The 20365-nt window shown below is 54.5% G+C and overlaps 1 protein-coding gene across 13 annotated transcripts; it reads right to left on the minus strand.

Annotated features, from left to right (window-relative positions):
• Nucleotides 1-1065: 1065 nt before the first annotated feature.
• On the minus strand, nucleotides 1066-18730 carry ADAM33 (ADAM metallopeptidase domain 33). Of its 13 annotated transcripts, none has more exons than XR_015139360.1 (22): nucleotides 17141-18730; nucleotides 14847-14926; nucleotides 12486-12562; nucleotides 9983-10061; nucleotides 9680-9756; nucleotides 9403-9592; nucleotides 9095-9160; nucleotides 8936-9007; nucleotides 8610-8776; nucleotides 8442-8526; nucleotides 8212-8354; nucleotides 7530-7707; nucleotides 7328-7417; nucleotides 6911-7036; nucleotides 6658-6766; nucleotides 6378-6576; nucleotides 6206-6283; nucleotides 6014-6122; nucleotides 5777-5924; nucleotides 4473-4564; nucleotides 4212-4290; nucleotides 1066-3970 (listed from the first exon to the last, which is right to left on the minus strand). XR_015139360.1 is itself a non-coding variant. In XM_086333333.1 (22 exons), exons 1-21 carry the CDS (start codon nucleotides 17442-17444, stop codon nucleotides 4253-4255), a joined length of 2574 nt encoding a protein of 857 aa, XP_086189459.1. In that variant the 5' UTR covers nucleotides 17445-18730; the 3' UTR covers nucleotides 1066-3977; nucleotides 4216-4252. The 13 variants fall into 13 exon arrangements, 11 of the variants coding, with proteins under 11 accessions (XP_086189459.1, XP_086189457.1, XP_086189458.1 ...); XM_086333333.1 differs by having other exon boundaries at nucleotides 1066-3977; nucleotides 4216-4290; nucleotides 6911-7106; nucleotides 9983-10058; XM_086333331.1 differs by having other exon boundaries at nucleotides 1066-3977; nucleotides 4216-4290; nucleotides 6911-7106.
• Nucleotides 18731-20365: the final 1635 nt, after the last annotated feature.

Consider the following 20365-nt stretch of genomic DNA (forward strand, 5'->3'; position numbering starts at 1 on the left):
AGGGTATTCCCTACCTCAGATCTGGGAGCAGGGCCCTCTCTGGCATTGGCCTTTCCTTTCTCTCTCCTCTCCCCACCTCCAAGCTCCCTCCCGTCCTTCCAGGACTTCAGAGCAGCAGACAAACATTGCCCTTCTCTCCCAACCAAGCCTTCACATCCCCAGGCCTCAGCCGCACACATCAGCTCCTAGTGTCTCCTGTGGTCTTGCTGCCATTTCTGTTCTTTGCGTACCTGTTTCCCTCCAGCAGGAGCACCCCTCAAAACAGCACATCTCAGCTCCAAGATCTCCTTCACCTTCTCCATTCTCCCTACCCTACACCACCTGCTAAAGTGACCCCCTCCCTCCATGATGCCCCAAGTTGGGGAGGGATAGTCCAGGTGGTTGGAACAGCAGATGCATGGCATGGAGACATTGAGGATGCAGGGCAAGGAATCAGTGTGAAGTTGCAATACTGAAGGTGGAGGGCTGGGCCTGGGAGAAGGGTAACAGGTGGGAGGGCAGGCAATAGGAAAAAGAAAGTCCCTGGGGCAAAGTTACCAAGGTGAGATTTGGGAGGCCATGGCTCCGCGGGGCCCAAAAGCTGGAGGCAGGGTGCTGTGTGTGTCCTCAAACCTCGGGCACAGGTGTCTCACTGGTGCCTCTTCCTGCATTTTGGCTTTTCCTAGAATCACCTTCTTGTGCTCCCACCTTTTTCTTGAGGATCGAGGAGGATCAGGGACAGAGAAGCTAAGGTTCAGAGGTCTGGAGGGAGGCAGCCACTCACCTAGAAGCAGTAGCAACAGCAGTGCGGGTACCAAGCAGCTGGCCATGCTGGGCAGCAAACAGGAGGGGACAGCTGCAGGCAGAGCCCCTGTCAGCAGGCGCCTCCTTCCCAGCGCCCCTGGCCCACAGTGATGGAAACCTAGGTGTCCCCGCTGACTATTCCTCTGGTGGGAGGAGCCTTTGCACTGGGAATGATTCCCGCCCTCACTGAGTCCCCGCCCAGGCTGCACCTTCAGATAGATCTGGGAGCCATTTGACCTTGTCTCTCCCATACTAAACTATTAAATTTATGAAACAACATAATTCTTCTCCTTTTATAATTTTATTTTTAACTTTTTATTAGCTGATATTTAGACTTACAGAAAAGTTACAACACTGCAAAAATGCTCCCTTTATATCCTTCTGGGTGAAGGATATAAAACCAGTTTTTGGTGTTTTTCCCTTCAGATGGTAAAGGGAAAACCAGTTTCCCCTAACATCACCATCTTACCTGACCATAGTACAATTATTAAAACAAGGAAATTAACGTTGGTACAAGACACTTAACTGTAAATCCCTTTGCATTTCCCCAGTCTTTCCACTTACATCCTTTGTCTGTTTCAAGATCCCATCCAGAAACCCATGATGCACTTAGTGGTCAGTGTTGCCTCAGTTTCTTCCAATCTGGCAGTTCCTCAGTCTTTCTTTACAAACTGGGTACTTCCCTATCTGACTCTGCTCGGTGGGCAACCCCCTTCTCGAGGGAACTGTAAGCGATAAAAACGTCTTTCAGTGGCACTAACCTCTGTGTGTTATTGTTCTGTCATCTCTATGAATCAGAATCCCATCGAGAGCCTAGGAGGGGGCTTTAGTAAATAGTCTCATTCAGCGCCTTTCGCTGGTTGAATGAAATCAAGGCCTGAGCCTTGAGGCTTGCTACTCTGCTGCCAGCGAGTGATTGCAAAAATTTTCCAATTCTTCACATTTTCTGAAATGTGATTTTGCTGCCCCTCCCTGGAGTGTAGGTGGAGTTTACCTCCCAACCCCTGGAATCCTTGACTTGCTTGGCCCAACAGAATGTTATGGAAGTAAAATGTGCCAGTCATAGACTCTCAGGAAGCCTGGCAAGCTTCCACATGCTCTTCTGCAGGAGGCAGTGAGTGAGGTACTTGCCTCAAGATCACAACTATAGATTTTTTGTTTGTTTGTTTCAGTTTCCTAAAAGCCTTGGTTTGGTAACTGATTCTGCTATTTTGCTCATCATGGACTTTTGTATTAATTTTGATCTTTACAAAATATTGCATTAAAATATTACTTATCTTGATTACTTTTTTTGTGCCCAAGATAAGTGCCTCCCTTGTTTCACTCTAATCATGTTCCTGCTGTCTTAGAACCCTCCCCAGCTGTTTGTGAACAAGCCTGGGCTAGACTCCTGGAAAATGAGAGACACAGAGCCCACTCTCCCCACCCTGCTACCCAAAAGCCAGCAAACCCCAAAAGCAGTGGCCAACAGTTGACTGCAAATGTATAAGTGAGGTGAGTTGAGACCAATCAAACTAGCAGCTGAGTTCAACCTAATTTGCCAACTCACATAATTGATTATTGTTTTAAGCTACTAAGTTTAGGGCGGTTTTGTTATATAGTAATATCTAGCTGATAAAGAAGGTCACTAAGCAACTCTTGTATGAAGCAAGGGGAGAGAGTAAATGGCTGCTGAGAGTGTCCAAGGGAGGCAGGAGAGGTAGAGACAAGGGATCATTCAAGCAAGGCAACACCTTCCTATGCCCAGTATCCCTGGGTCCTGGCTGTCATCTGAGGTTCCAGACACCACCCTTTGTCACCCTCAGGGAGTCCCATGGTGTTGAATTTACAGACAGAGAAGACTCACAGAGGGCCAAGGGCAACATGGCTTTCTTCTGACTTCTTTGAAGTCCTCTCCAAAATGGCTTCCTTTGTTCCCTCCCATGGAATGAAGGAGGGGTTGATTAACATCCAAAGTGAGGGGACTGCAGCAGCCCCGTGCTCCTCTAAAATCTCACCTGAGGACTAGGAATGGGGTGGGGCGGAGGATGCATCTGAGGGACAAGAGAGAACAGGACACAGAAAGGGACGTCCCAAGGATCTTGTTTGTTTTGCAGGGGGGTCAGGTTCCAGGGAAGTGGCTTCTGTCTGAAATGTAGAGCCCTTGGAGTCCAGGCTTCTGGCCCAGCAGTCACTGCATATATATAAAGTATGAGTAACAGACTCCTTTTATACAGTTCTGTTCAGGTGACTGAACTAAACTGCATTGTACTTAACTGGACGGTGATTGCAGCCATGAAATCAGAAAGATGATTGCTTCTTGGCAGGAAAGCTATGACAAACCTAGACAGTGTTGAAAAGCAGAGACATTACTCTGCCAACAAAGGTCTGTATAGTCAGTGCTATGATCTTCCTAGTGGTCATGTATGGTTGTGAGAGCTGGACCATAAAGAAGGCAGAATGCCAAAGAATTGATGCCTTCAAACTGTGGTGTTGGAGAAGACTCCTGAGAGACCCTTGGACTGCAAAGGGATCAAACCAGTCAATCTTAAGGGAGATCAATCCTGAATATTCACTGGAAGGACTGATGCTGAAGCTGAAGCTCCAGTATTTTGATCATCTGATGTGAACAGATGACTCATTGGAAAAGTCCCTGATGCTGGGAAAGATCGAGGGCAAGAGAAGAGGGCATCACCAATGCAATGGACATGAACTTGGGCAAACTCCAAGAGGTGGTGAGGGACAGGGAGGCCAGGGGTGCTGCAGTCCATAGGGTTGCAAAGAGCCAGAGGCGGCTGGAGGACTGAACACCACCACCAGACTCCTGGGACAGAGAGGCCTCTCTGGGTGCCCAGCCTGACCTAGCGCCCCCTAGTGACAGGAGGTCAGTGACTACGTGGCCTTCACTCCTGAGTCAGATGGATTCTTGCTTATGCTGGAAGGTGTACTTTAAGAGGATCCTACAGCCCTGAGGACTGGGGACAGCATTGTGCAAAACCTGATGAGGTTCCAGGGTCTTGGAAGGTGGTATGGCAGTAACTCAGGGAAGAAATTTCAAAGCTGACTGAAGGTGCAAAAAGTCAGCTGAGTTGCTGGCTCTTCCCCTGGGGGTCCGAGTTCCTTGGAGTGGCAGTCAGTAGCCACCTGTCCTTAAGTCTTCTTATGTCAGGAGTCACTTTACCAGAGACAGGATCTTGGCTTTTGGACTCTACCTGCTGAGAATGAAGTGGAGGTTCCAGGGAAGGGCTGGGACCCTTTCTCCTCCCTCAGGGAAAACCATAGAACTGCTTCCTCCCATCCCAAGGGCCTCCACCAACTGGCCTCAGACAACAGCTTCTCCACAAGGTCTGTCTCATTTCCATAATTTACAAGTTCAAAAACAGAGTCAGGGACTGTGAGATGAGGGGCTAGAGGAGGATAAATGAACTACGGGAGGGGGAGGGCCCCACCTACCTTAGGGGTACAAGCAGGACTATGAGAAGCAGGCTTCTCAAGGTGGCTGTTGGGTTCTAGCAGAGTTCTCAAGGTCTGGGAAGCAACAGGTGGGGGAAGAGTGCTGTGAACAAAGGTGGCAAGAGTCCCTGGTGCAGGGTGGGGCACAGGGCTCAAGGTGACTGGGTGCTAGGTGGAGAGGAGGGGCCCAGCTGGAAAGAGAAGACAAGAGCCCATCCCTTCCCTTCCCTCCCCATCTCCTACTGTGCCTCACTCACCCAAAGGCTGGGACTCCTGGGGGGCTGTCAGGCACAACTCCATTGGGTGAATGCTGCCCAGAGGGTGGCCTCTGCATGGGCCATCTTTGGATCTGGGCAGTGCGTAAGAGACCAGGAGACTTAGTGACATGGCACCCTGGGGCTGCTTCCCTGCGGTAGAGGCTTGCACCCAGCTCACTCTCCCCAGCTCGCTTCCTGCTCCCTCCTGAGGGGAACCCTAGAGACTTATGCTTCCCAGGGCCTTGGACACTTTCTCTCTCCAACCCTGACATTTTTCCCAAACTCTGGCACACCCGAACATCTTCCAGATGTTGATGTCACTCAGGTCCCAAAGAGGGATGGACTTCCTCTCCCAGTGGTACCCATGTCTGTGCTCGCTATTGGGTAACCCTACTGCCCTCGATGACTCTGAGTTATGCTCAGCTGCTCAAATCTCATCTTCTAGGGCCTTACCACTTTGATATCTCTTTGAAACAACAGTCTCAATACTTTACCAGGTGATGACATGTAGTCACTGCCTCCTGTAAGCCCCCAGTGATGACACACCAAGCTCTGACCACCTTGATCCTCTGCTCACAGACCCACAGTCAACACTCATTGTGTCAAGGCCCTTTCAGCTGTGCCCTGCTCCTGTTTGGGATGCCCTGTATTCCCATCTCCAGTCCAAACCATGCCCTCTCCCTCATTTTGCCCAGAATGTCCCCAAGGCCACTTGGGGACAAAGTGGTGGTCAAAGGGGGCCTGCCTTGCCCAGCACCCAGTGAGGAGGCTGCCCTAGACTAACAATACTTGGTATCACGTGGCCTTCATCCCAGGTCATGGAGCTCTGTGTTAGGGGCAGGCCCTTGGCACAAGGCAGCCAGCACCATAGCTCCCCAGTGACAAGGAAAGGAAAGGTGTGTTGGCCCCAGCATTTGGGAACTTGAAGGGGGTAACAGCAGAGATTTTGGCAGAGGAAATGTCAGAGGGCTGAAAGTTCATGAAAGAGAAACTGGAGAGGCCTTACTCAGTGGAGCAGGAGTTGCGCTGGTGGAAAAACAGGGTAAAGCCAAGGATAAAGCAGCCTCTTGGTGGGAGAAACAGGAGACATGGAAAAGGGGTACTGAACCACAGTAATGGGGGCCATGGGGGCCCTGCATGGACCTACACCTTTGGCTTCACTGGAAGACCACTGGGGCCTTCTGCTCAAGGCTTCTTTCCATTGCTTCTGCCTGCCTCTCTGCACCTGAGGCAACAGACCCCACCCCAGCTACGCCAGGTCCAGCAGAGCTATGAGGAGCAGAACCTTAGACCTCTGTGCCTACCCACTGCACATGAGGGCCCTCCTTGAGCCCCAGAAGCATTGCTGGAGACAGAGTCCCGGACGCCGGTAGCAGCACCAGGCCAGGCCAGCCCCAGGTAGCAGAGGCAGCACAGAGCTAAGGATCATCGCCAGCGTGAAGGCGTCCGGGTCTGCGGAGGACAGGCTACGTCTGAGTCCTGAGTGCACCACGTGGCTCCTCCCTGCCTGCCCTCCCTCCCCCCACCCCCCGTGGGCACACTTTGAGGCCGCACAGGACCGCTGTCCACACTACCACCCAACCCTGGCTTGTCACACGAAGGCGGAGCCCAGCCTGGAGCACAATGGCAGTTACGGTTACTATTGCAAACCTGCAGAGGAAAAGAGAAAAGGAAGGTCCCACGAGACTGGGGACTCCCAGGGTCAACCCCCACACACCTTTCAGGCCACTCACCCCGCGGCCATGGCAGGCCATCAGGCAGAGCTCCAGCTCTCGGAAAGTAGTGTTCTGGCAGCGCCTTTCCTGGCACACCTATAGGCAGTGTGGGCACTGGGCAGTGAGGGGGACTGAGGCTTTGACCCATGGGACTCAAGTGGTAGCGAGGGGTTGGGTGGGCAGGGCTCACCATTCTAGGTCCACACTGGGTGCCTGCCTCTACCAGGCCCAAGTCAGGCAGGTCCAGCTGGGCACCGGGCAGCACGGAAGCTCCCCTGCAAGTCACCTCGCGGCTGCCCAGGTGTACAGTGGAGTCCACCGGAACCACATGTGGCACCAGTGCGCTCTGTTCCCCGCCCTGGCACTGCAGTTTCCCACACTGCGCATCCCTAGGGAGAAGCAGAGGTAGTCAAACCGCGTGGTGTTTCTCCATACCCTCTTCCCCAGCTTCCCTTCCCTCCGCTCCCCACCTCCGCGCACAGGGTACGAAGTTGCCGTCTCCCTGCTGGCCGCAGTTCCCCTGGGCGTCTCCCGCGGAGTTAACGACCTGGAAGCAAGCCTCGGGGGCTGGGCGCGAGCCTGAGGAAGCAAGGGCGGGACTGGGGACAGCCCAGACTGGAGCCACGCCCCTTCTGCCTCAGTTTCCACCCCCGCCCACCTCCCCTAGAGCACCAAGCAGCGCAGAACAGCGGATCGGAGCGGAGCGCGCGCTCCTGGTCTCACCAGGCCCCCAGAGCTGCTGGCACTGCTGCTCCAGCGTGGGACACGCGCCGTCCCGACAGTAGCCGCGGCCTCTGGCACAGGGCGAGCCGTCCAGTAGGTAAATGTCCGGTGGGCAATAAGGGGAGGCTCCGGTGCAGAATTCAGGGAGGTCACAGTCACCCGCAGCCGGGCGGCATGGCGTGCCCGCCGGCTTCAGCTACGTAGGTGACCCGGGTGAAGGCAAGGTGGCGAGGCATAGAGACAACGAACAGAGATACGGGAGAGCCCGGTGGGGAAGTTCAGGAGAACCCATGCACAGAGCAGAGCTAGCACCCACAAGGGAACCCAAGGGCGCCAATTAGCCAAGACCAACAGGCCGGCTCCCAAGTGCCCCCAACCCTCACCCCGGAGCCTCCCATACCCTCACCATACCCTCACCAGGCAGTGTGCGCAGCAGTCCCCGTGGGTGCACTGGGCCCCCGCACGCAGCGAGCAGTTGTGGGCAAGGCAGCAGGAGTCGGGGCACTCCTGGAGCCGGAAAGGCGAGGAGGGACCAGGTGAGGGTGCAGCGATCAGACCTCCGGGGAGGGGGCGAGCGGGAACCAGTTTGGTCCCCCGGGGCTGGTCTTGCGGACCCCACCTGGCCGGCGCCGCAATCGCACTCCTCGCCCTTTTCTACAAAGCCGTTTCCGCAGCGCGCCTGCGGCACCAGGAGCCCGGAGTCCGGCGCGTTGGAGAGGCAAGCGCCCCTTCCCTTTCGGAAGAAGGCGCGCAGCTGGCGGCGGCTGCAGGCGCTAAACACGCGAGGGAACGGGTGCCTACGGACGGGGGAGGGCGTCGGGCGTGCGGGGAGCACCCCTGCCAACCCCTCCGTGTCTCCAGTCCCTCCCCTCCCAGCACACTGGCGCTTGGCTACGCAGCCGGTAGATGCGCAGACACCGCCTGCGCGACGGACAGCTCGAATTCTCTAGAGGCAGAACCCAGAGACGGTAAGTAACTCGCGCAAAGTCACTCAGCGAGCGCGAGGCAGGAGGGTGTGACGCCAAGGGCGAGCGGCCCAGGACCCAAGGTCAAATCCCGACCCAGCGCCACGCTTCCCGGGGTTGGAGTCACCTCGAAAGGTTGTTCCGAAAATAATTTATCATGTCATGGGAATCCACTTTGCCTGCTTTAGGGAGGGAACTGTTACCATCATCCCGATTTCACGGAAGAAACAGGGGTAACCATTTCTCCCACAGAAAGGCAGCAGAGGCAGGCCCAGGTCCCGCCCGGCAGCCCCGCACCCGCTACTCCGCCCCCGCACCCCGGCCCCGCGCGGATACCCGGTAGCCGCCGCCATCACGCAGCCGCCCTGCTCCACCGCCGCCTCCGCGCAGCAGCCGTGGGGGTCGTGGCTGAGGCCGAGGCTGTGGCCTATCTCGTGGGCCATGGTGGCAGCAGCACCAATGGAGAACTCCGAATGGTCCTGGGAGGGCGTGGCTACGGTCACTGGGGGCTGCGAGGGCCGCTCCCCAGCCCCTCTCCTCCCGCTTCAGTACCAGGTGGTGCTCACTGTCGTCACGCCTCCAGAGCTCTCCGCGAGGCACATGCCCTCGACGGGTGCCAGGCCCACTGTGGCGCCCCGGAAAGCTTGGCCCCTGAGAGCGGAGCGCGGCATGACCGGGCGGGCCGGGAGTCCGAGCCGCCCAGCCGGGACCGCGTGGGGGTAGGTGGCACCCACGTGAGTAGCTGAGCAGAGTCGTGTGGCTGCCGCGCCCACAGCCCCCGGCGCCACTGCAGGAAGGCCCACAGCGTGGCGTTCGCGTCTGGCGTGACGCGGCTCTGGTCCTGCTCGGTCCACACTTCCAGGCCGGTCAGCACCACCTTAATGTCCAAAGTCCTGAGAATCTGCGGACGCAGGGGAGCAGACTGAAGCGGAGGACCGCCTTGGTGCCTGGGCTCCTCCATGGGAGCACCTCTCTTTTCTCCCCTCCGTTCCCTCTCCCTATCTCCAAGTCTGCCCCTTCTCAGTCACCCCCAGAAGGGCTCTCTCCCTGCCGACCCAACCTGATCCACATAATTGGCGACCTCCAGAAGACGCTGTTTGGCGTGGTTCAAGTTCCTGTGCTGAGTCAAAAACTAGAGAGGCAGAGATACGGCAGCGGTGTGACGACAGGCTGAACTGACCCCAACCAGGCTCTCCAACCCCCTTGGGGCTCCTCTCACCAGGGTGTGGTCCCCTACTATGTACAGCTCCAGGTACCTCGGGCTCCGGAGGGACTCCCGCCTCTCCTGGGTGGGGGTGGCAATGGTGATCCTGAGTGGCAGGCTGCCCGGCTTGAACCCTGACCACCAACCCCAGTTCTCAGAGAGCACAAAGTTAACTCTAAAATATTTTGCTAGAATTTGTTCCTTCAGCTTCCAAATAAAAATATCAGGACAGGAGGCCCTAAATTGGGGCTGCACTGTTCCTGTCTCTTCTGATTGTAAAGGGCTTTGGATACTGCATTCCCACCCCTGCCCATGCCCCTGACCCTGATCTGGGTGGCACACGAAAGGCTGATCGTGTCCCTTTTGTCCTTTGGGTCCCTGTGGCCACAGGTTCCTTTCCCTCTGAACAGCTGCTCCACCCGGAAGATCCTATGGGTCAAGAAGTCCTTGGAGTCCCCAGCTGGCGAGGGATGCACATAATAGCTGGCATTGCTGCTGAGTGTGATCAGGCCCCTAGGGTGCAAAGGGGTGCAGTGAAGGGCAGTCAGGGGACATCTTTCCCTAGCCCCAGGTCCAGCCTCCTCCCCCAGAACTCCTCACCTCATCCCAGAGCAGATGCTGAGGATCACCCAGGAGTCCAGGAAGCCCCTCACATGCCCATGGTAGTGGCAATGATCCTGGAGAGCAAAGGACCCAGCCCCAAATCTCAGCCAGGGCTGAAGTTGGGTGGAGGGCAATAAAGAAAGCATGGTGGGGGACTAGCTCCAGCTTCTCCTTAGAACAGGAGGAGAAGAGGGGAATGGTGGAGAGGCCCTCGGCGGGGGGCCGGGGCGGGGTGCGGGGCGGGGGGTGCGTTCCCCTGCACTCCTCACCCTGTCCTCAGGGCCCTTGGAAGCATCTCACCTTGTGGTTGGGGAACAGCACTACCGGCCGCCCATCTGGGCTGTAGTGGGTTTCTGTGTATCCTGGGGCCAGCAGCCTGCTGGGAGGGGGTGTTGCAGAAATTACCTAATCCAGCCCTAAGACCTCACCCTGTCTTCCTCCCTAAATGCTAATTGAGTAGCTCTATGAGTGAGGCAAAGTAATGTAATGACTTTTGATGCTTTTGAACTGTGGTGTTGGAAAAGACTTCTTGAGAGTCCCAAGGAGATCCAACCAGTCCATCCTAAAGGAAATCAGTCCTGAATATTCACTGGAAGGACTGATGCTGAAGCTGAAACGCCAATACTTTGGCCACCTGATGCGAAGAACTGACTCATTTGAAAAGCCCCTGATGCTGGGAAAGATTGAAGGCGGGAGAAGAGGATGAGATGGTTGGATGGCATCACCGACTCAATGGACATGAGTTTGAGTAAACTCCAGGAGTTGGTGATGGACAGGGAGGCCTGGCGTGCTGCAGTCCATGGGGTCGCAAAGAGTCAGACACAATTGAACAACTGAACTGAACTGATGAGTGAGGCACAGGGCTAGCACTTAAGAAGCAGCCAAGGTGTGTCTTATATGGGCTTCCCTCATAGCTCAGTTGGTAAAGAATCTGCCCAGGAGACCTGGGTTTGATCCCTGGGTTGGGAAAATCCCCTGGAGAAGGGAAAGGCTACCCACTCCAGTATTCTGGCCTCAAGAATTCCATTGACTGTATAGGCCATGGGGTCCCGAAGAGTCAGACATGGCTGAGCAACTTTTACTTTTGGTAATGGCTTAGATGTGGAAATGGCTTAGATGTGGAAATGAGAGTGTGGGGAGCATCAGAGAGGAGCAGGAACAGGGGAAAGTTTGTGGTTCTCATGGGATCTGTAGCAGGCAGCTGGATCCACAGGTCAGGGGTATTAGAGAGACCGGGCAGGAGGAGAGGAGTCAGGAAACACTGCGGAGAAGGCGGACCTTGGAGCCGAGGAAGTGTGGCCTCCTTAGGTGGCCCTGCCTGCTGCCTACCCTTGTTGGATATCTGGACAAACCTTTAGCCCAGAAGTCCCCACCATTTTTGGCACCAGGGACCGGTTTCATGGAGGACAATTCTTCCATGGACAGGGGTGAGGTGGGGTTGGTAGGGGTGGGATGGTGTGGGGATGATTCAAGTGCGTTATATGTATGGTGCACTTTATTATTACATCAGCTCCATCTCAGATCATCAGGCATTAGATCCTAGAGGTTGGGGACCCTTGCTCTGGGGCACCTCCTCCCACTCAAAGTTCCTTCAAATCTCCTCAGGCCCCCGGATCCTACATATCTCCCCAGCTGTCTTTCACTGAGGCTCACCCCCTACTTCCAGAGGATACAGAAATCACACCTGAAGATCCCGCCCATGTGAGCAGGGATCTTCCTCCTCTCCTTCTCCAGACCCCACTCAAGTAATGATTTTATCTTCAGGCTTCACCTCACCAGCATCCTTCCCACCAAGATGGATCAACTGTAAGTCAATTTCTCTTTGAAGAAAATCCTTCATTCCTCTCCACCTTGACCTCTTTGCCCCAAAACTGCCCCCAAAGACTTGTGATGCCTGTGTCTTCACTCTCCAGTCTTTCCCCCTCCTCCAGCTTTGCTCCCCAACTCCACCCACACACTCAAACCTAGGGAGGAGGTGATGTGATCGTCTCTTTTAACACATGGGGATATTGAACCCCAGAAAACTATAGTTAGGCATGGTGGAACCTGAGTTTGTTTTCAGTGCATGGGGGAGAATAAAAAATGTGTATGTAGGATGCTTAGAACAGTGCCTGTGATGAAACAAGCACTTGATAAATGAGAGATGTCGATAATACAATCTAGATGGTTTCAAGAACCCACTCGCCATCTTAGACACTCACCTCGCCCAGCCCGGCTCTGCTTGTTCATTCACCAGCTCAAAATCTTTGGCTTTGCACTATCCTGGACATTCAGCACCAAAAGGCCTTCTGTAATCTGGCCCTACTAGGACTCCCCAAATTTGTTTCTTTTTGCTCCCTTCCCTATAGAAGGAGACTCCCCAGGCAAGCCAGACAAACTGCTACCCGCTGATCGTGCCTTGACCTTTGTAGTCACTGTACTTTTGTGCCTGGCATTCCCGCCTTCTGGACCACCTGCCCATTCTTGGAATCCGTCTTGGATTCTCTTTCGACTCAGCACACTCTGTGAGCACCCAGCAGGTGATATTCACTCATTCGTGGCAGGAAGCTGACAAGATGTTCCTGGGGCTGGGATGAGAGATATGCCCTACAGCGAATCCAGTCTCAGTAACCCATTTCAGTCTCGAGGGAGCCAGTCGAGACTAACATTGACTCTCCCTGTAACCTGCACCTCCTCCTCTGGGGCTTTCACCCCATCCAGCCTCCCTCTGCGGTTCCCATCCATCCCTGCCCCCAGCAGTGATCCTTCCCCAGAGGCAGGGGGTGTTCTTGGCTCCCAGCTCTTTCCCCAGCCTGGTACTCACTGATTCTTCTCCAGCTCTAGCAGGAGCTCCTGACCTTCAGCCTCCAAGGCCACCAGCCTCACTTGTAGCTTTGGGACCTGGGCAAGAAGGAGTATAGGGCTGAGAGGATGGGCATCCAGGCCCTCTGCCTGCCAAGGAGCAGGAGGAATACAGAGGTAGCTGACAAGGGAGTTCACGGGGAAAGCGCAGAGGCGCAGGGCAGAAGACCTCCCCTTGCCTGGTGGGTGCGGATGGGTGTGGGCTGCGAACATGCAAAGATGTCCCCAAACTCAGAATGTCTGTTCTAACAGCAGCCATTCGACAGAGCCTTCTAGTTTCACTCCGTATCCTCCCTGGAGAGACGAAGGGTCTCGGAAAGATGCCATTCCTTGCCTGAGGGCCCTGAGTTCTTCTGGCATTCCCTCCTTTTTCATGCCCAGAAGGCTCCCTCTATGTAGGGAGGACAGTGCAGTCCTGAAGATGTTGATGCTGGAGAGTGGGGTAGCCACAGTTTGGGCCTCCTCACAACCTCTCCTTTCACTCCCTGTAGGATTCAGACTTAGCACCTCCACCTCCAAAGCTGACAAACTCCTCCCCCCACCCCCCACCCCCCCCACCCGCCACCAAATTTGCCTACACCCCTAGCAGGCTCACCTCACACCTGCTTCCCTGAGCTTGAAATGTAAACACTGACCCACAACCCAGGCCAAGAGAAAAACACTGGCTTTCTTCTTGGCTAGATGTCAGGAGGGTGAGCCTGGGGCCAGCCTGTCCATCTCTCCTTCCGCCTACCTTTGCTGCTTCCACCCTGCGGGAGTACCCCATCTGCCCCGCTTTGTCCACTTAGCCTGGCTGGGGGCCCAGAGTTGGAGCGAGCTGGGAGCCTCCTGAAGAGCGGCTATGTCTTTGGAATGCTGGCCCTTCCCTTTTATCCCACAATGCACTGTCCTGGGCTTCAGGCCAAGAGGCTCAGAGTCTTGTTGGGGGGGCCCTTCCTCTGCAGGTGGGGAGCAAATAGTCCCTTCCCCAAGCCTAAAGCCCCCCACCCCCACCCCTGTGCCGCCAGCATGAGCTCATGTGGCCGGAATGCCACTTGCTTTATGGAGAAAGGTCTGCGCGGGGACAGGAGGCAGTCCAGCTGGAAAGCATCCCTTGCCCCACTCCCATCCCTCTTTCTGTTCTCTGTGGCCCCGCTGTCCTCATTTCTCCCCCTCCGGTGACCCTACCCCTCACCATGCACTCCACCTCCAACCTGAAATGTAGGTGTTCCCTGCCTCAAGGACATGACTCCCTGCCACGCTGTCTGCTGTCCTCATCTTGGCAGGCTTCCCAGGGACAGAGACAGTGGGGAAAGCAAAGCCCCTCTGGCATTCCCCTCCTGTTCGGTCACAACCCAGGCCAGGCCCAGAAGGAGGTCTATAGTCAGGCTGGCCCCAGCATGTGAGGAACAGTCTCAAATCTCAGGCCAGCACCATGCTGACCATTTGGATTGAGGCCCTGAGGGTCTGGGGGACCCAGGGAGGGCCCTAGATTGAGAGGTGCTGGGCCTGGGGGTGCCCTGGCCTTCATGGCAGTGCTCTTCTGCCTTCTTCCTTGCAGGCTTGGACACTGGGTTGTCCTCTCCTGATAATTCAGGATGAATAGCCTCTCAAGGCATGGGAGACATTGGCCAATGTTTGAAGTTTTTCAGACCTTAGCAGGTCTCAGGCTTATGGATTAAAGAGCTGCGTGACCTTGAGCAGTTTCTCCAAGTTTTCTGGGCCTCAGTCTGCCCCTCTGTGAAATGGGCATACAAAGGATGCTGGGCTCTGCGCAGCACAGCGGTGCGGCACATACAGATGGGGACAAGGTTATTCTGGAAGTGTGTGATGGATGACCATTAGGAGGAGACTGAGGTAGAGCATCCACAAGAAACAAAACAGGGTGGACTTGCATCTAAGGGGAAGTAGATCCTGCATGAGTCAGTGAGGTTGACGTTTCAGGTCCCTAAATGACAGGGTCCTGGTGAGGACAGCAACGCATCCAGTGTCACTTTGCAAAAGGAAGATATGTTGGTGTTTTCTTTAAAAGGTCCCTGGAAAACTTTAGGCCCCACAAACTCTGGCTCCACCTCTGCCTGATGGGGTGGGGGTGGCCTGAATAATACTGGAAAGAGAGGGTTAAGGAGGAGGTGGGGGAGAGGAAACTGGAAAATGACTTCCATGTGTGAATCCTCTCTCCATCTGGATGTCTCCCACCCCGACCTGCCAAACCTTTGGGGAGGGGCCTAAAGGACTCTGGGAATCTAGGGACCCTAGCAAAACTGCCATGCTGAAATCTGGGGAGGGGCAAAGGGGCCAAGAGACTCGGCCTCTACATGGGAAGGGATGGTCTGGCACTGACCGGCTCCTCCAGGGTGACCGTGCGCTGGGGTCGTCCATCTAGGCTCCAATGCAGAATGACTGGCTTTCCAAGGCTGTTTCCTGGGGTGAGGACAGAGCACAGGGTAAGAGGGAGCTGAGGGACAGAGGGAAGTTGGAGACAACACAGGGATAGAGTCAGAGGATGTCAGCAGGCAGGAACAGGACACTTCATCTTCAATACTCAAAGGTTTAGCCTTGAGAAGGGTGACTACCCATGGGGCATCCTTGGAACCCAGGAGCTGCCAGGGAGGCAGAAGAGAGAGGAGTCTGGGAAGAACAACTCAGCCGGGTACTCGGGAGCTCTAATGACCTTGGGAGGGGAAAACGGGAATCAAAGATCACCAGGAAGAGACCAAGGCCCTCAAAACAGAGGGTAAAGGAAATGGGAGGCAGCTTTGGGTATTTTTAGGTGGGGCAGCAAATGCTTTTATGGTGAGAAATATGTGAAGAGAGGAGGCCTGTTTTCCTGCCACCATCTGAGAAAAACAACAACCAGATGTTGCCCAGAGCTTCCCCTGTGGTTTTGTGCTAGGGGCAGGGCTTCCAGGGACCCTGGCCCAGAAGCCCCCTTTGTGGAGGGGGTCGGGGATGGGGTTGTTTTGGAGTCAGAGCCTGAGTGCTCCCAGGCTGGGAATGCTTAAGGGGGCTCTAGGAGCCAAGCATTACTCAGAAGGCGCCTGGAATGCTCCCCTGGAATGCTCCCAGTCCTCCCTAGTGAGCCCCAGAAACTCTCACCACACCCACACCCGCCCTGAAGGAATCAGACCTTAGGCTGCCCAGACCTTGCAGGCAACCTTCCTGCTCCTCTGGCACTCAGTCCCTGGGGAAGCGTAGCTCCCAGAACTGACCTCTCCCCAACACCCATCCCCCAGCCCTGTCCCCAGTGCTGATCAGGCTGAGATGGCTGCCTGTGGAAGTGGCTCAGCTCCTTCCAGGCCACCTCAACTCCTTTCTCCTCCATCTTCTCCTCTAGACCCCATCATCAAAGACCTGGGATAGCAGCAGCTCCAGGAAGTCTCCTCTGCCAAGTCCTCCTTGAGTGGATCAGCAGTTGCCATTAAGGAGATGGGGTGGGGGTAGGGAGGTGCAGGGCCTTGGAATGGAGGCTTAAGGGCTAGTGCAGGGCAGGGTCTGAGTGCATGTATGGGAGCCACTGTGGGGGTCTCAGGCCAGAGAGGATTTAACTAGATCCAACTGGCCCTGGGCTTCCCAAGGTGCAGAGGGGAAGGTGTGCACGTGTGAGTGTGGGTTGGGAGTTCTTTCCTGGCCCTGGGCACACACACTGGCCATTGGTACCTTGATGGGGGCAAGGAGGCAGAGATGGAACGGTGGTGACTAGGTGGAAGGGAGTGGAAACAGAGGAGTCAGTGTGGTGTTGGGGAGCATAGAGCCCCTCTTCATTCCTCCCAGGGGTTCCTTCATCATCCCCAGACCTCAGGCTGAAGAAGGACGGCTGGAATGCCTGTGGACCATTCCCAAAGGCCTGAGGGCTGTTGTCCCTCCCCATGCACATCCCAGAACACAGCAGGATCCTAGCCCTGTGCCCCTCACTGTGACACCCTGCACAGTGCTCTGGAACCCACTGCCACCAGGCTGCCCTGCCCTTCCTGCCCCCCGGTCAGGCACTTGATGCACAGGAGATATTTTTGTCAACCCCATCTCGAAGAGAGTTTGGAGGGGTCACTCTGAGAAGAGACAGAGCTAGAGACTTCCCTCAGGGCCCTTCTATCAGGCACCATCTGTCTGAAGCAGTTGCTATCTAACCAAACAAGGCAACAGTATAAACAATATACACACTGCCCCAGAGCCCGGGGATGAGGCAGTGAACATGGGCTGATGCAGGAGTGTGGAGGCCACAGCTAGTCCCTTAGTGTGAGGCCGCAGCAGGGACTGACTCCAGGGCACCAGTGGTCTGGGGCTTCCTGGAGGACCGAGGCCCGCTGAACCCTAAGAAATGGAGGTCCAGGGACCTTCACACTGGCAGATGGGCAAGAGCAGAGAATCCAGAGGGGCTTGGGGCTGCTGAGCCGCTACTCAGAGGGGAAGGGGCCCTGCCACTCTGCTTAACTATTGGCACAGGGCGTCTGGGAAGAGTGTGGAACATTGGGCGAGAGGTCTGCCCAACTACAGGTGAAAGTCCCTGGGCAATTCCTGCGGAGACTTTCCCAAACCCTCCCCAGGGCCTGTCCTCCTGGCCCGCGGGATTCCCGGGGATTTCTGAACCTCCATCCCGACAGTGCCTCGCCCGACCCTGTGGGGGGAACTCCCACTCACCTTGAAACTCCTTCGTCCCCCACACAGGCCACGGTAGGCCCAGTAGCAGCAGCAGCCCCCACGTGGGCGACCCTCGAGCTCTCCGAGACCCCGGACGCATAGCTCTGAGCGCCCAGCGTCGTCGCTGCGGCTCCCGGCTCCCGGCTCCACCCCCGCTGGATCGCCGCCGACCCACGCCCTGTACAGCCGGCCCTCCGGCTCGCACCCGCTCCTCGCAGGACCCCGCGCGGAGCCCCGCCTGCCCCGCCGCCCATCCGTCCTGACCCCAGGCCGGCGGCGTGTGCCCTCGGGGAGCCAGATCCATGCCCCTAGAGCTTGGAGGGGCAGGGGCGGGAATCTGTGCGCCACTCCCCGCCCCCCACCACCACTTTGGGAGACCCTCCCGAGCCGACCCGCAGCTTAGGTCTCAGAGGGGCCCCTACTCGTGGGGATGGGAAGTGAGATGGGGCAGGGACTCCCAAGAAGGGCTTCTGGGGACCCGAGCAGGGAAGCAGGGACATTGCGAGGGGCCGCCTGTGGCTGCTCGGGTCTGCTCGAGAAGCGCCCTCCTCCGTAGTCTCTCGGGGCCGACCTTAGTCCTCACCTTGCCACCAGTCCTGCCCAGAGTTGCCCAGGTTAGAGACTGGCGGCCTCTAAGAGAAGGGAGACCCGGGTGACCGCGACGGGCAGGTGCGGCCACAGCCCCAAGCTAACCTCTGCGCTACAGGGCCCCCAGCCCCTCCCCGCCGAGGCGCGCGGGTGGAGGCTGGACTAGTGGAGGCCCCGGGCCTGGGGTTCCCTGGCCGCACAGACAAGGCAGCAGGGCAGGCGGGCGGAGAGTGGGGCAGGCCTGTGTCCCCGGTGGTGGCAGATGGGGGTGGGGAGGCGGGCAGGGCGCGAAGAATGGCACAAAGCCGTAGACTCCCACACGTGGGGGATCCTTTGGGCCTCGTTAACATTTGCTTCTTGTTTTAAAAAGTTTGTTTACTGAGTAATGAATTTGGATAGGGAGTAGCATGTGTTCTGATAGCGAGGAATGTTAACTTCCAAGCAAATGTATTGTTTTCAAGAATTCAAAATTCAGCTAGTAAGAGTTGCAGTGGGGCGGGTAACCTATGCTGGTCTGATTCAAACATCAAGAAGTTATGGTGGGAAGTACAGGGAACAGCGCATCCTCTCAGACTACATCCCTCCAACAGAAAGCTATTATTACCTTCTTGTATAGGTTTTTTGATTATTTTACTGTGTGTCCAAGACAATACAAACATTTTTTCCTCTCTTTTTAAACATTTTTTGCATCTTTTTCCCCCCAATTTATATGCCTTGAATATCCTTCTTATCAGAGATCTCATTAACACTAGTTTTTTGTTTTTTTTTTTTTTTGCCGGAGGAGGAGAGAGCAGCCATACTGCGGCAGCACCTGGGATCTTAGTTCCTGACCAGGGATGGAACCCCCGTGCCCCCTGCAGTGGAAGTGGGGAGTCTTAGGAACTGGACTGCCAGGGAAGTCCACATCAACAGTATTCTTATGATTATTACTACTATTCTATTATTATTACTTTGGATTTTAAAATTAACATTATTACATGCAATAAAAATGCACTTATTTTAAGTGTACAGTTAGATGAGTTTTGATAACTTTATATACCTGTGTCTTCACTTCCACAGTCTAGATAGAACATTTCCATCACCCCCAAATAATTTCCCTGTGCCTCTTCACAGTCAATAACAGATATGCAGATGATACCACCCTATGGCAGAAAGTGAAGAAGAACTAAAGAGCCTCTTGATGAAAGTGAAAGAGGAGAGTGAAAAAGTTGGCTTAAAGCTCAACATTCAGAAAACTAAGACCATGGCATCCAGAACTCACTTCATGGCAAATAGATGGGGAACCAGGGGAAACAGTGACAGACTTTATTTTGGGGGGGTCCAAAATCACTGCAGATGGTGACTGCAACCATGAAATTAAAAGACGCTTATTCCTTGGAAGAAAAGTTATGACCAACCTAGACAACATATTAAAAAGCAGAGACATTACGTGCCAACAAAGGTCCATCTAGTCAAGGCTATGGTTTTTCTAGTAGTCATATATGGATGTGAGAGTTGGACTATAAAGAAAGTTGAGCGCAGAAGAATTGTTGGAGAAGACTCTTGAGAGTCCCTTGGACAGCAAGGAGATCCAACCAATCCATCCTAAAGAGAATCAGTCCTGAATATTCACTGGAAGGACTGATGCTGAAGCTGAAACTCCAATACTTTGTTCACCTGATGCAAAGAAGTGACTCATTTGAAAAGACCCTGATGCTGGGAAAGATTGAAGGCGGGAGGAGAAGGGGACGACAGAGGATGAGATGGTTGGATGGCATCACTGACTCAATGGACATGAGTTTGGGTAAACTCCAGGAGTTGGTGATGGACAAGGAGGCCTGGCATGCTGCAGTCTATGGGATCGCAGAGTTGCGACTGAGCGACTGAACTGACTGACTGACTTCCCAGTCAGTCTCTCCCCCACTCCTAACCCCAAGCAACCACTGATAAACTTTCTGTCTATAGATTTACTTATTCTAGAACCTCAAACAAGTAGAATCACCAAGCATGTACTCTTTTGTGTCTGGTTTCCTCCCATCTCTGCATATGAGATTCATTTACGTTGTTTTCTTTCTTTTTTTTTTTTTTTTCATTTACGTTGTTTTCTAGCAGTAATTTGCTCTTTTGTAGTACTGAGCGTGTTCCGTGGTATGAGGGAAGCGTGGTTTCTCTATTCTCCAGATAGGCATTTGGGTTCTTTTCCAGTTTGGATTCTTCTAAATACAGCTGCCACAAATTGCTGTGTAAGTCTTTATATGAACATGTTTCATTTCTCACCTGTAAATACCCAGAAGTGCAATTGAAAGGTCATACAGTAAAAGGCATGTTTACTTTTTTAAAGAAGCTATTCTCCAAAGTACCTGTACCATTTTACAGTCCCACCAGCAATGTGTCAGAGTTTTTTATATCCTCACCAACACTTCAGTGTTGGTCCACCTTTAAAATTTTAGCCATTCTAATGGCTAAAATCTACATTAGTTTTAATAGTTAAATGATGTCATTTATTCATAGTCTCCTCTTGGGCATATAAATGGTTTCCAATCCCTTGATCTTACAAACAATGCTGTAGTGGATAGTTTCATACACACATTCATTTGTGAGATGATTTCCTATAAGCAGGATTTCTGGGTCAAAAGATATGTGCTCTTGTTATTTGGG

The sequence above is a fragment of the Bos grunniens genome, chromosome 13 (genome assembly GCF_055505025.1).
Source record: "Bos grunniens cultivar Pamir isolate PY7600 chromosome 13, Bosgru_T2T1.0, whole genome shotgun sequence".
Classification (NCBI taxonomy): domain Eukaryota; kingdom Metazoa; phylum Chordata; class Mammalia; order Artiodactyla; family Bovidae; genus Bos; species Bos grunniens.

Excerpts from the sequence above, each read along its gene's own strand:
- ADAM33 (XM_086333326.1), bottom strand. The coding sequence starts at position 17,444 with ATGGATCTGGCTCCCCGAGGGCACACGCCGCCGGCCTGGGGTCAGGAC. Across the intron at positions 9,593-9,679 it reads AGCATCTGCTCTGGGATGAG|GGGCCTGATCACACTCAGCA; the intron begins GTGAGGAGTTCT and ends TTTGCACCCTAG. Across the intron at positions 9,161-9,402 it reads CGTGTGCCACCCAGATCAGG|GAGAGGCGGGAGTCCCTCCG; the intron begins GTCAGGGGCATG and ends ACCCCCACCCAG.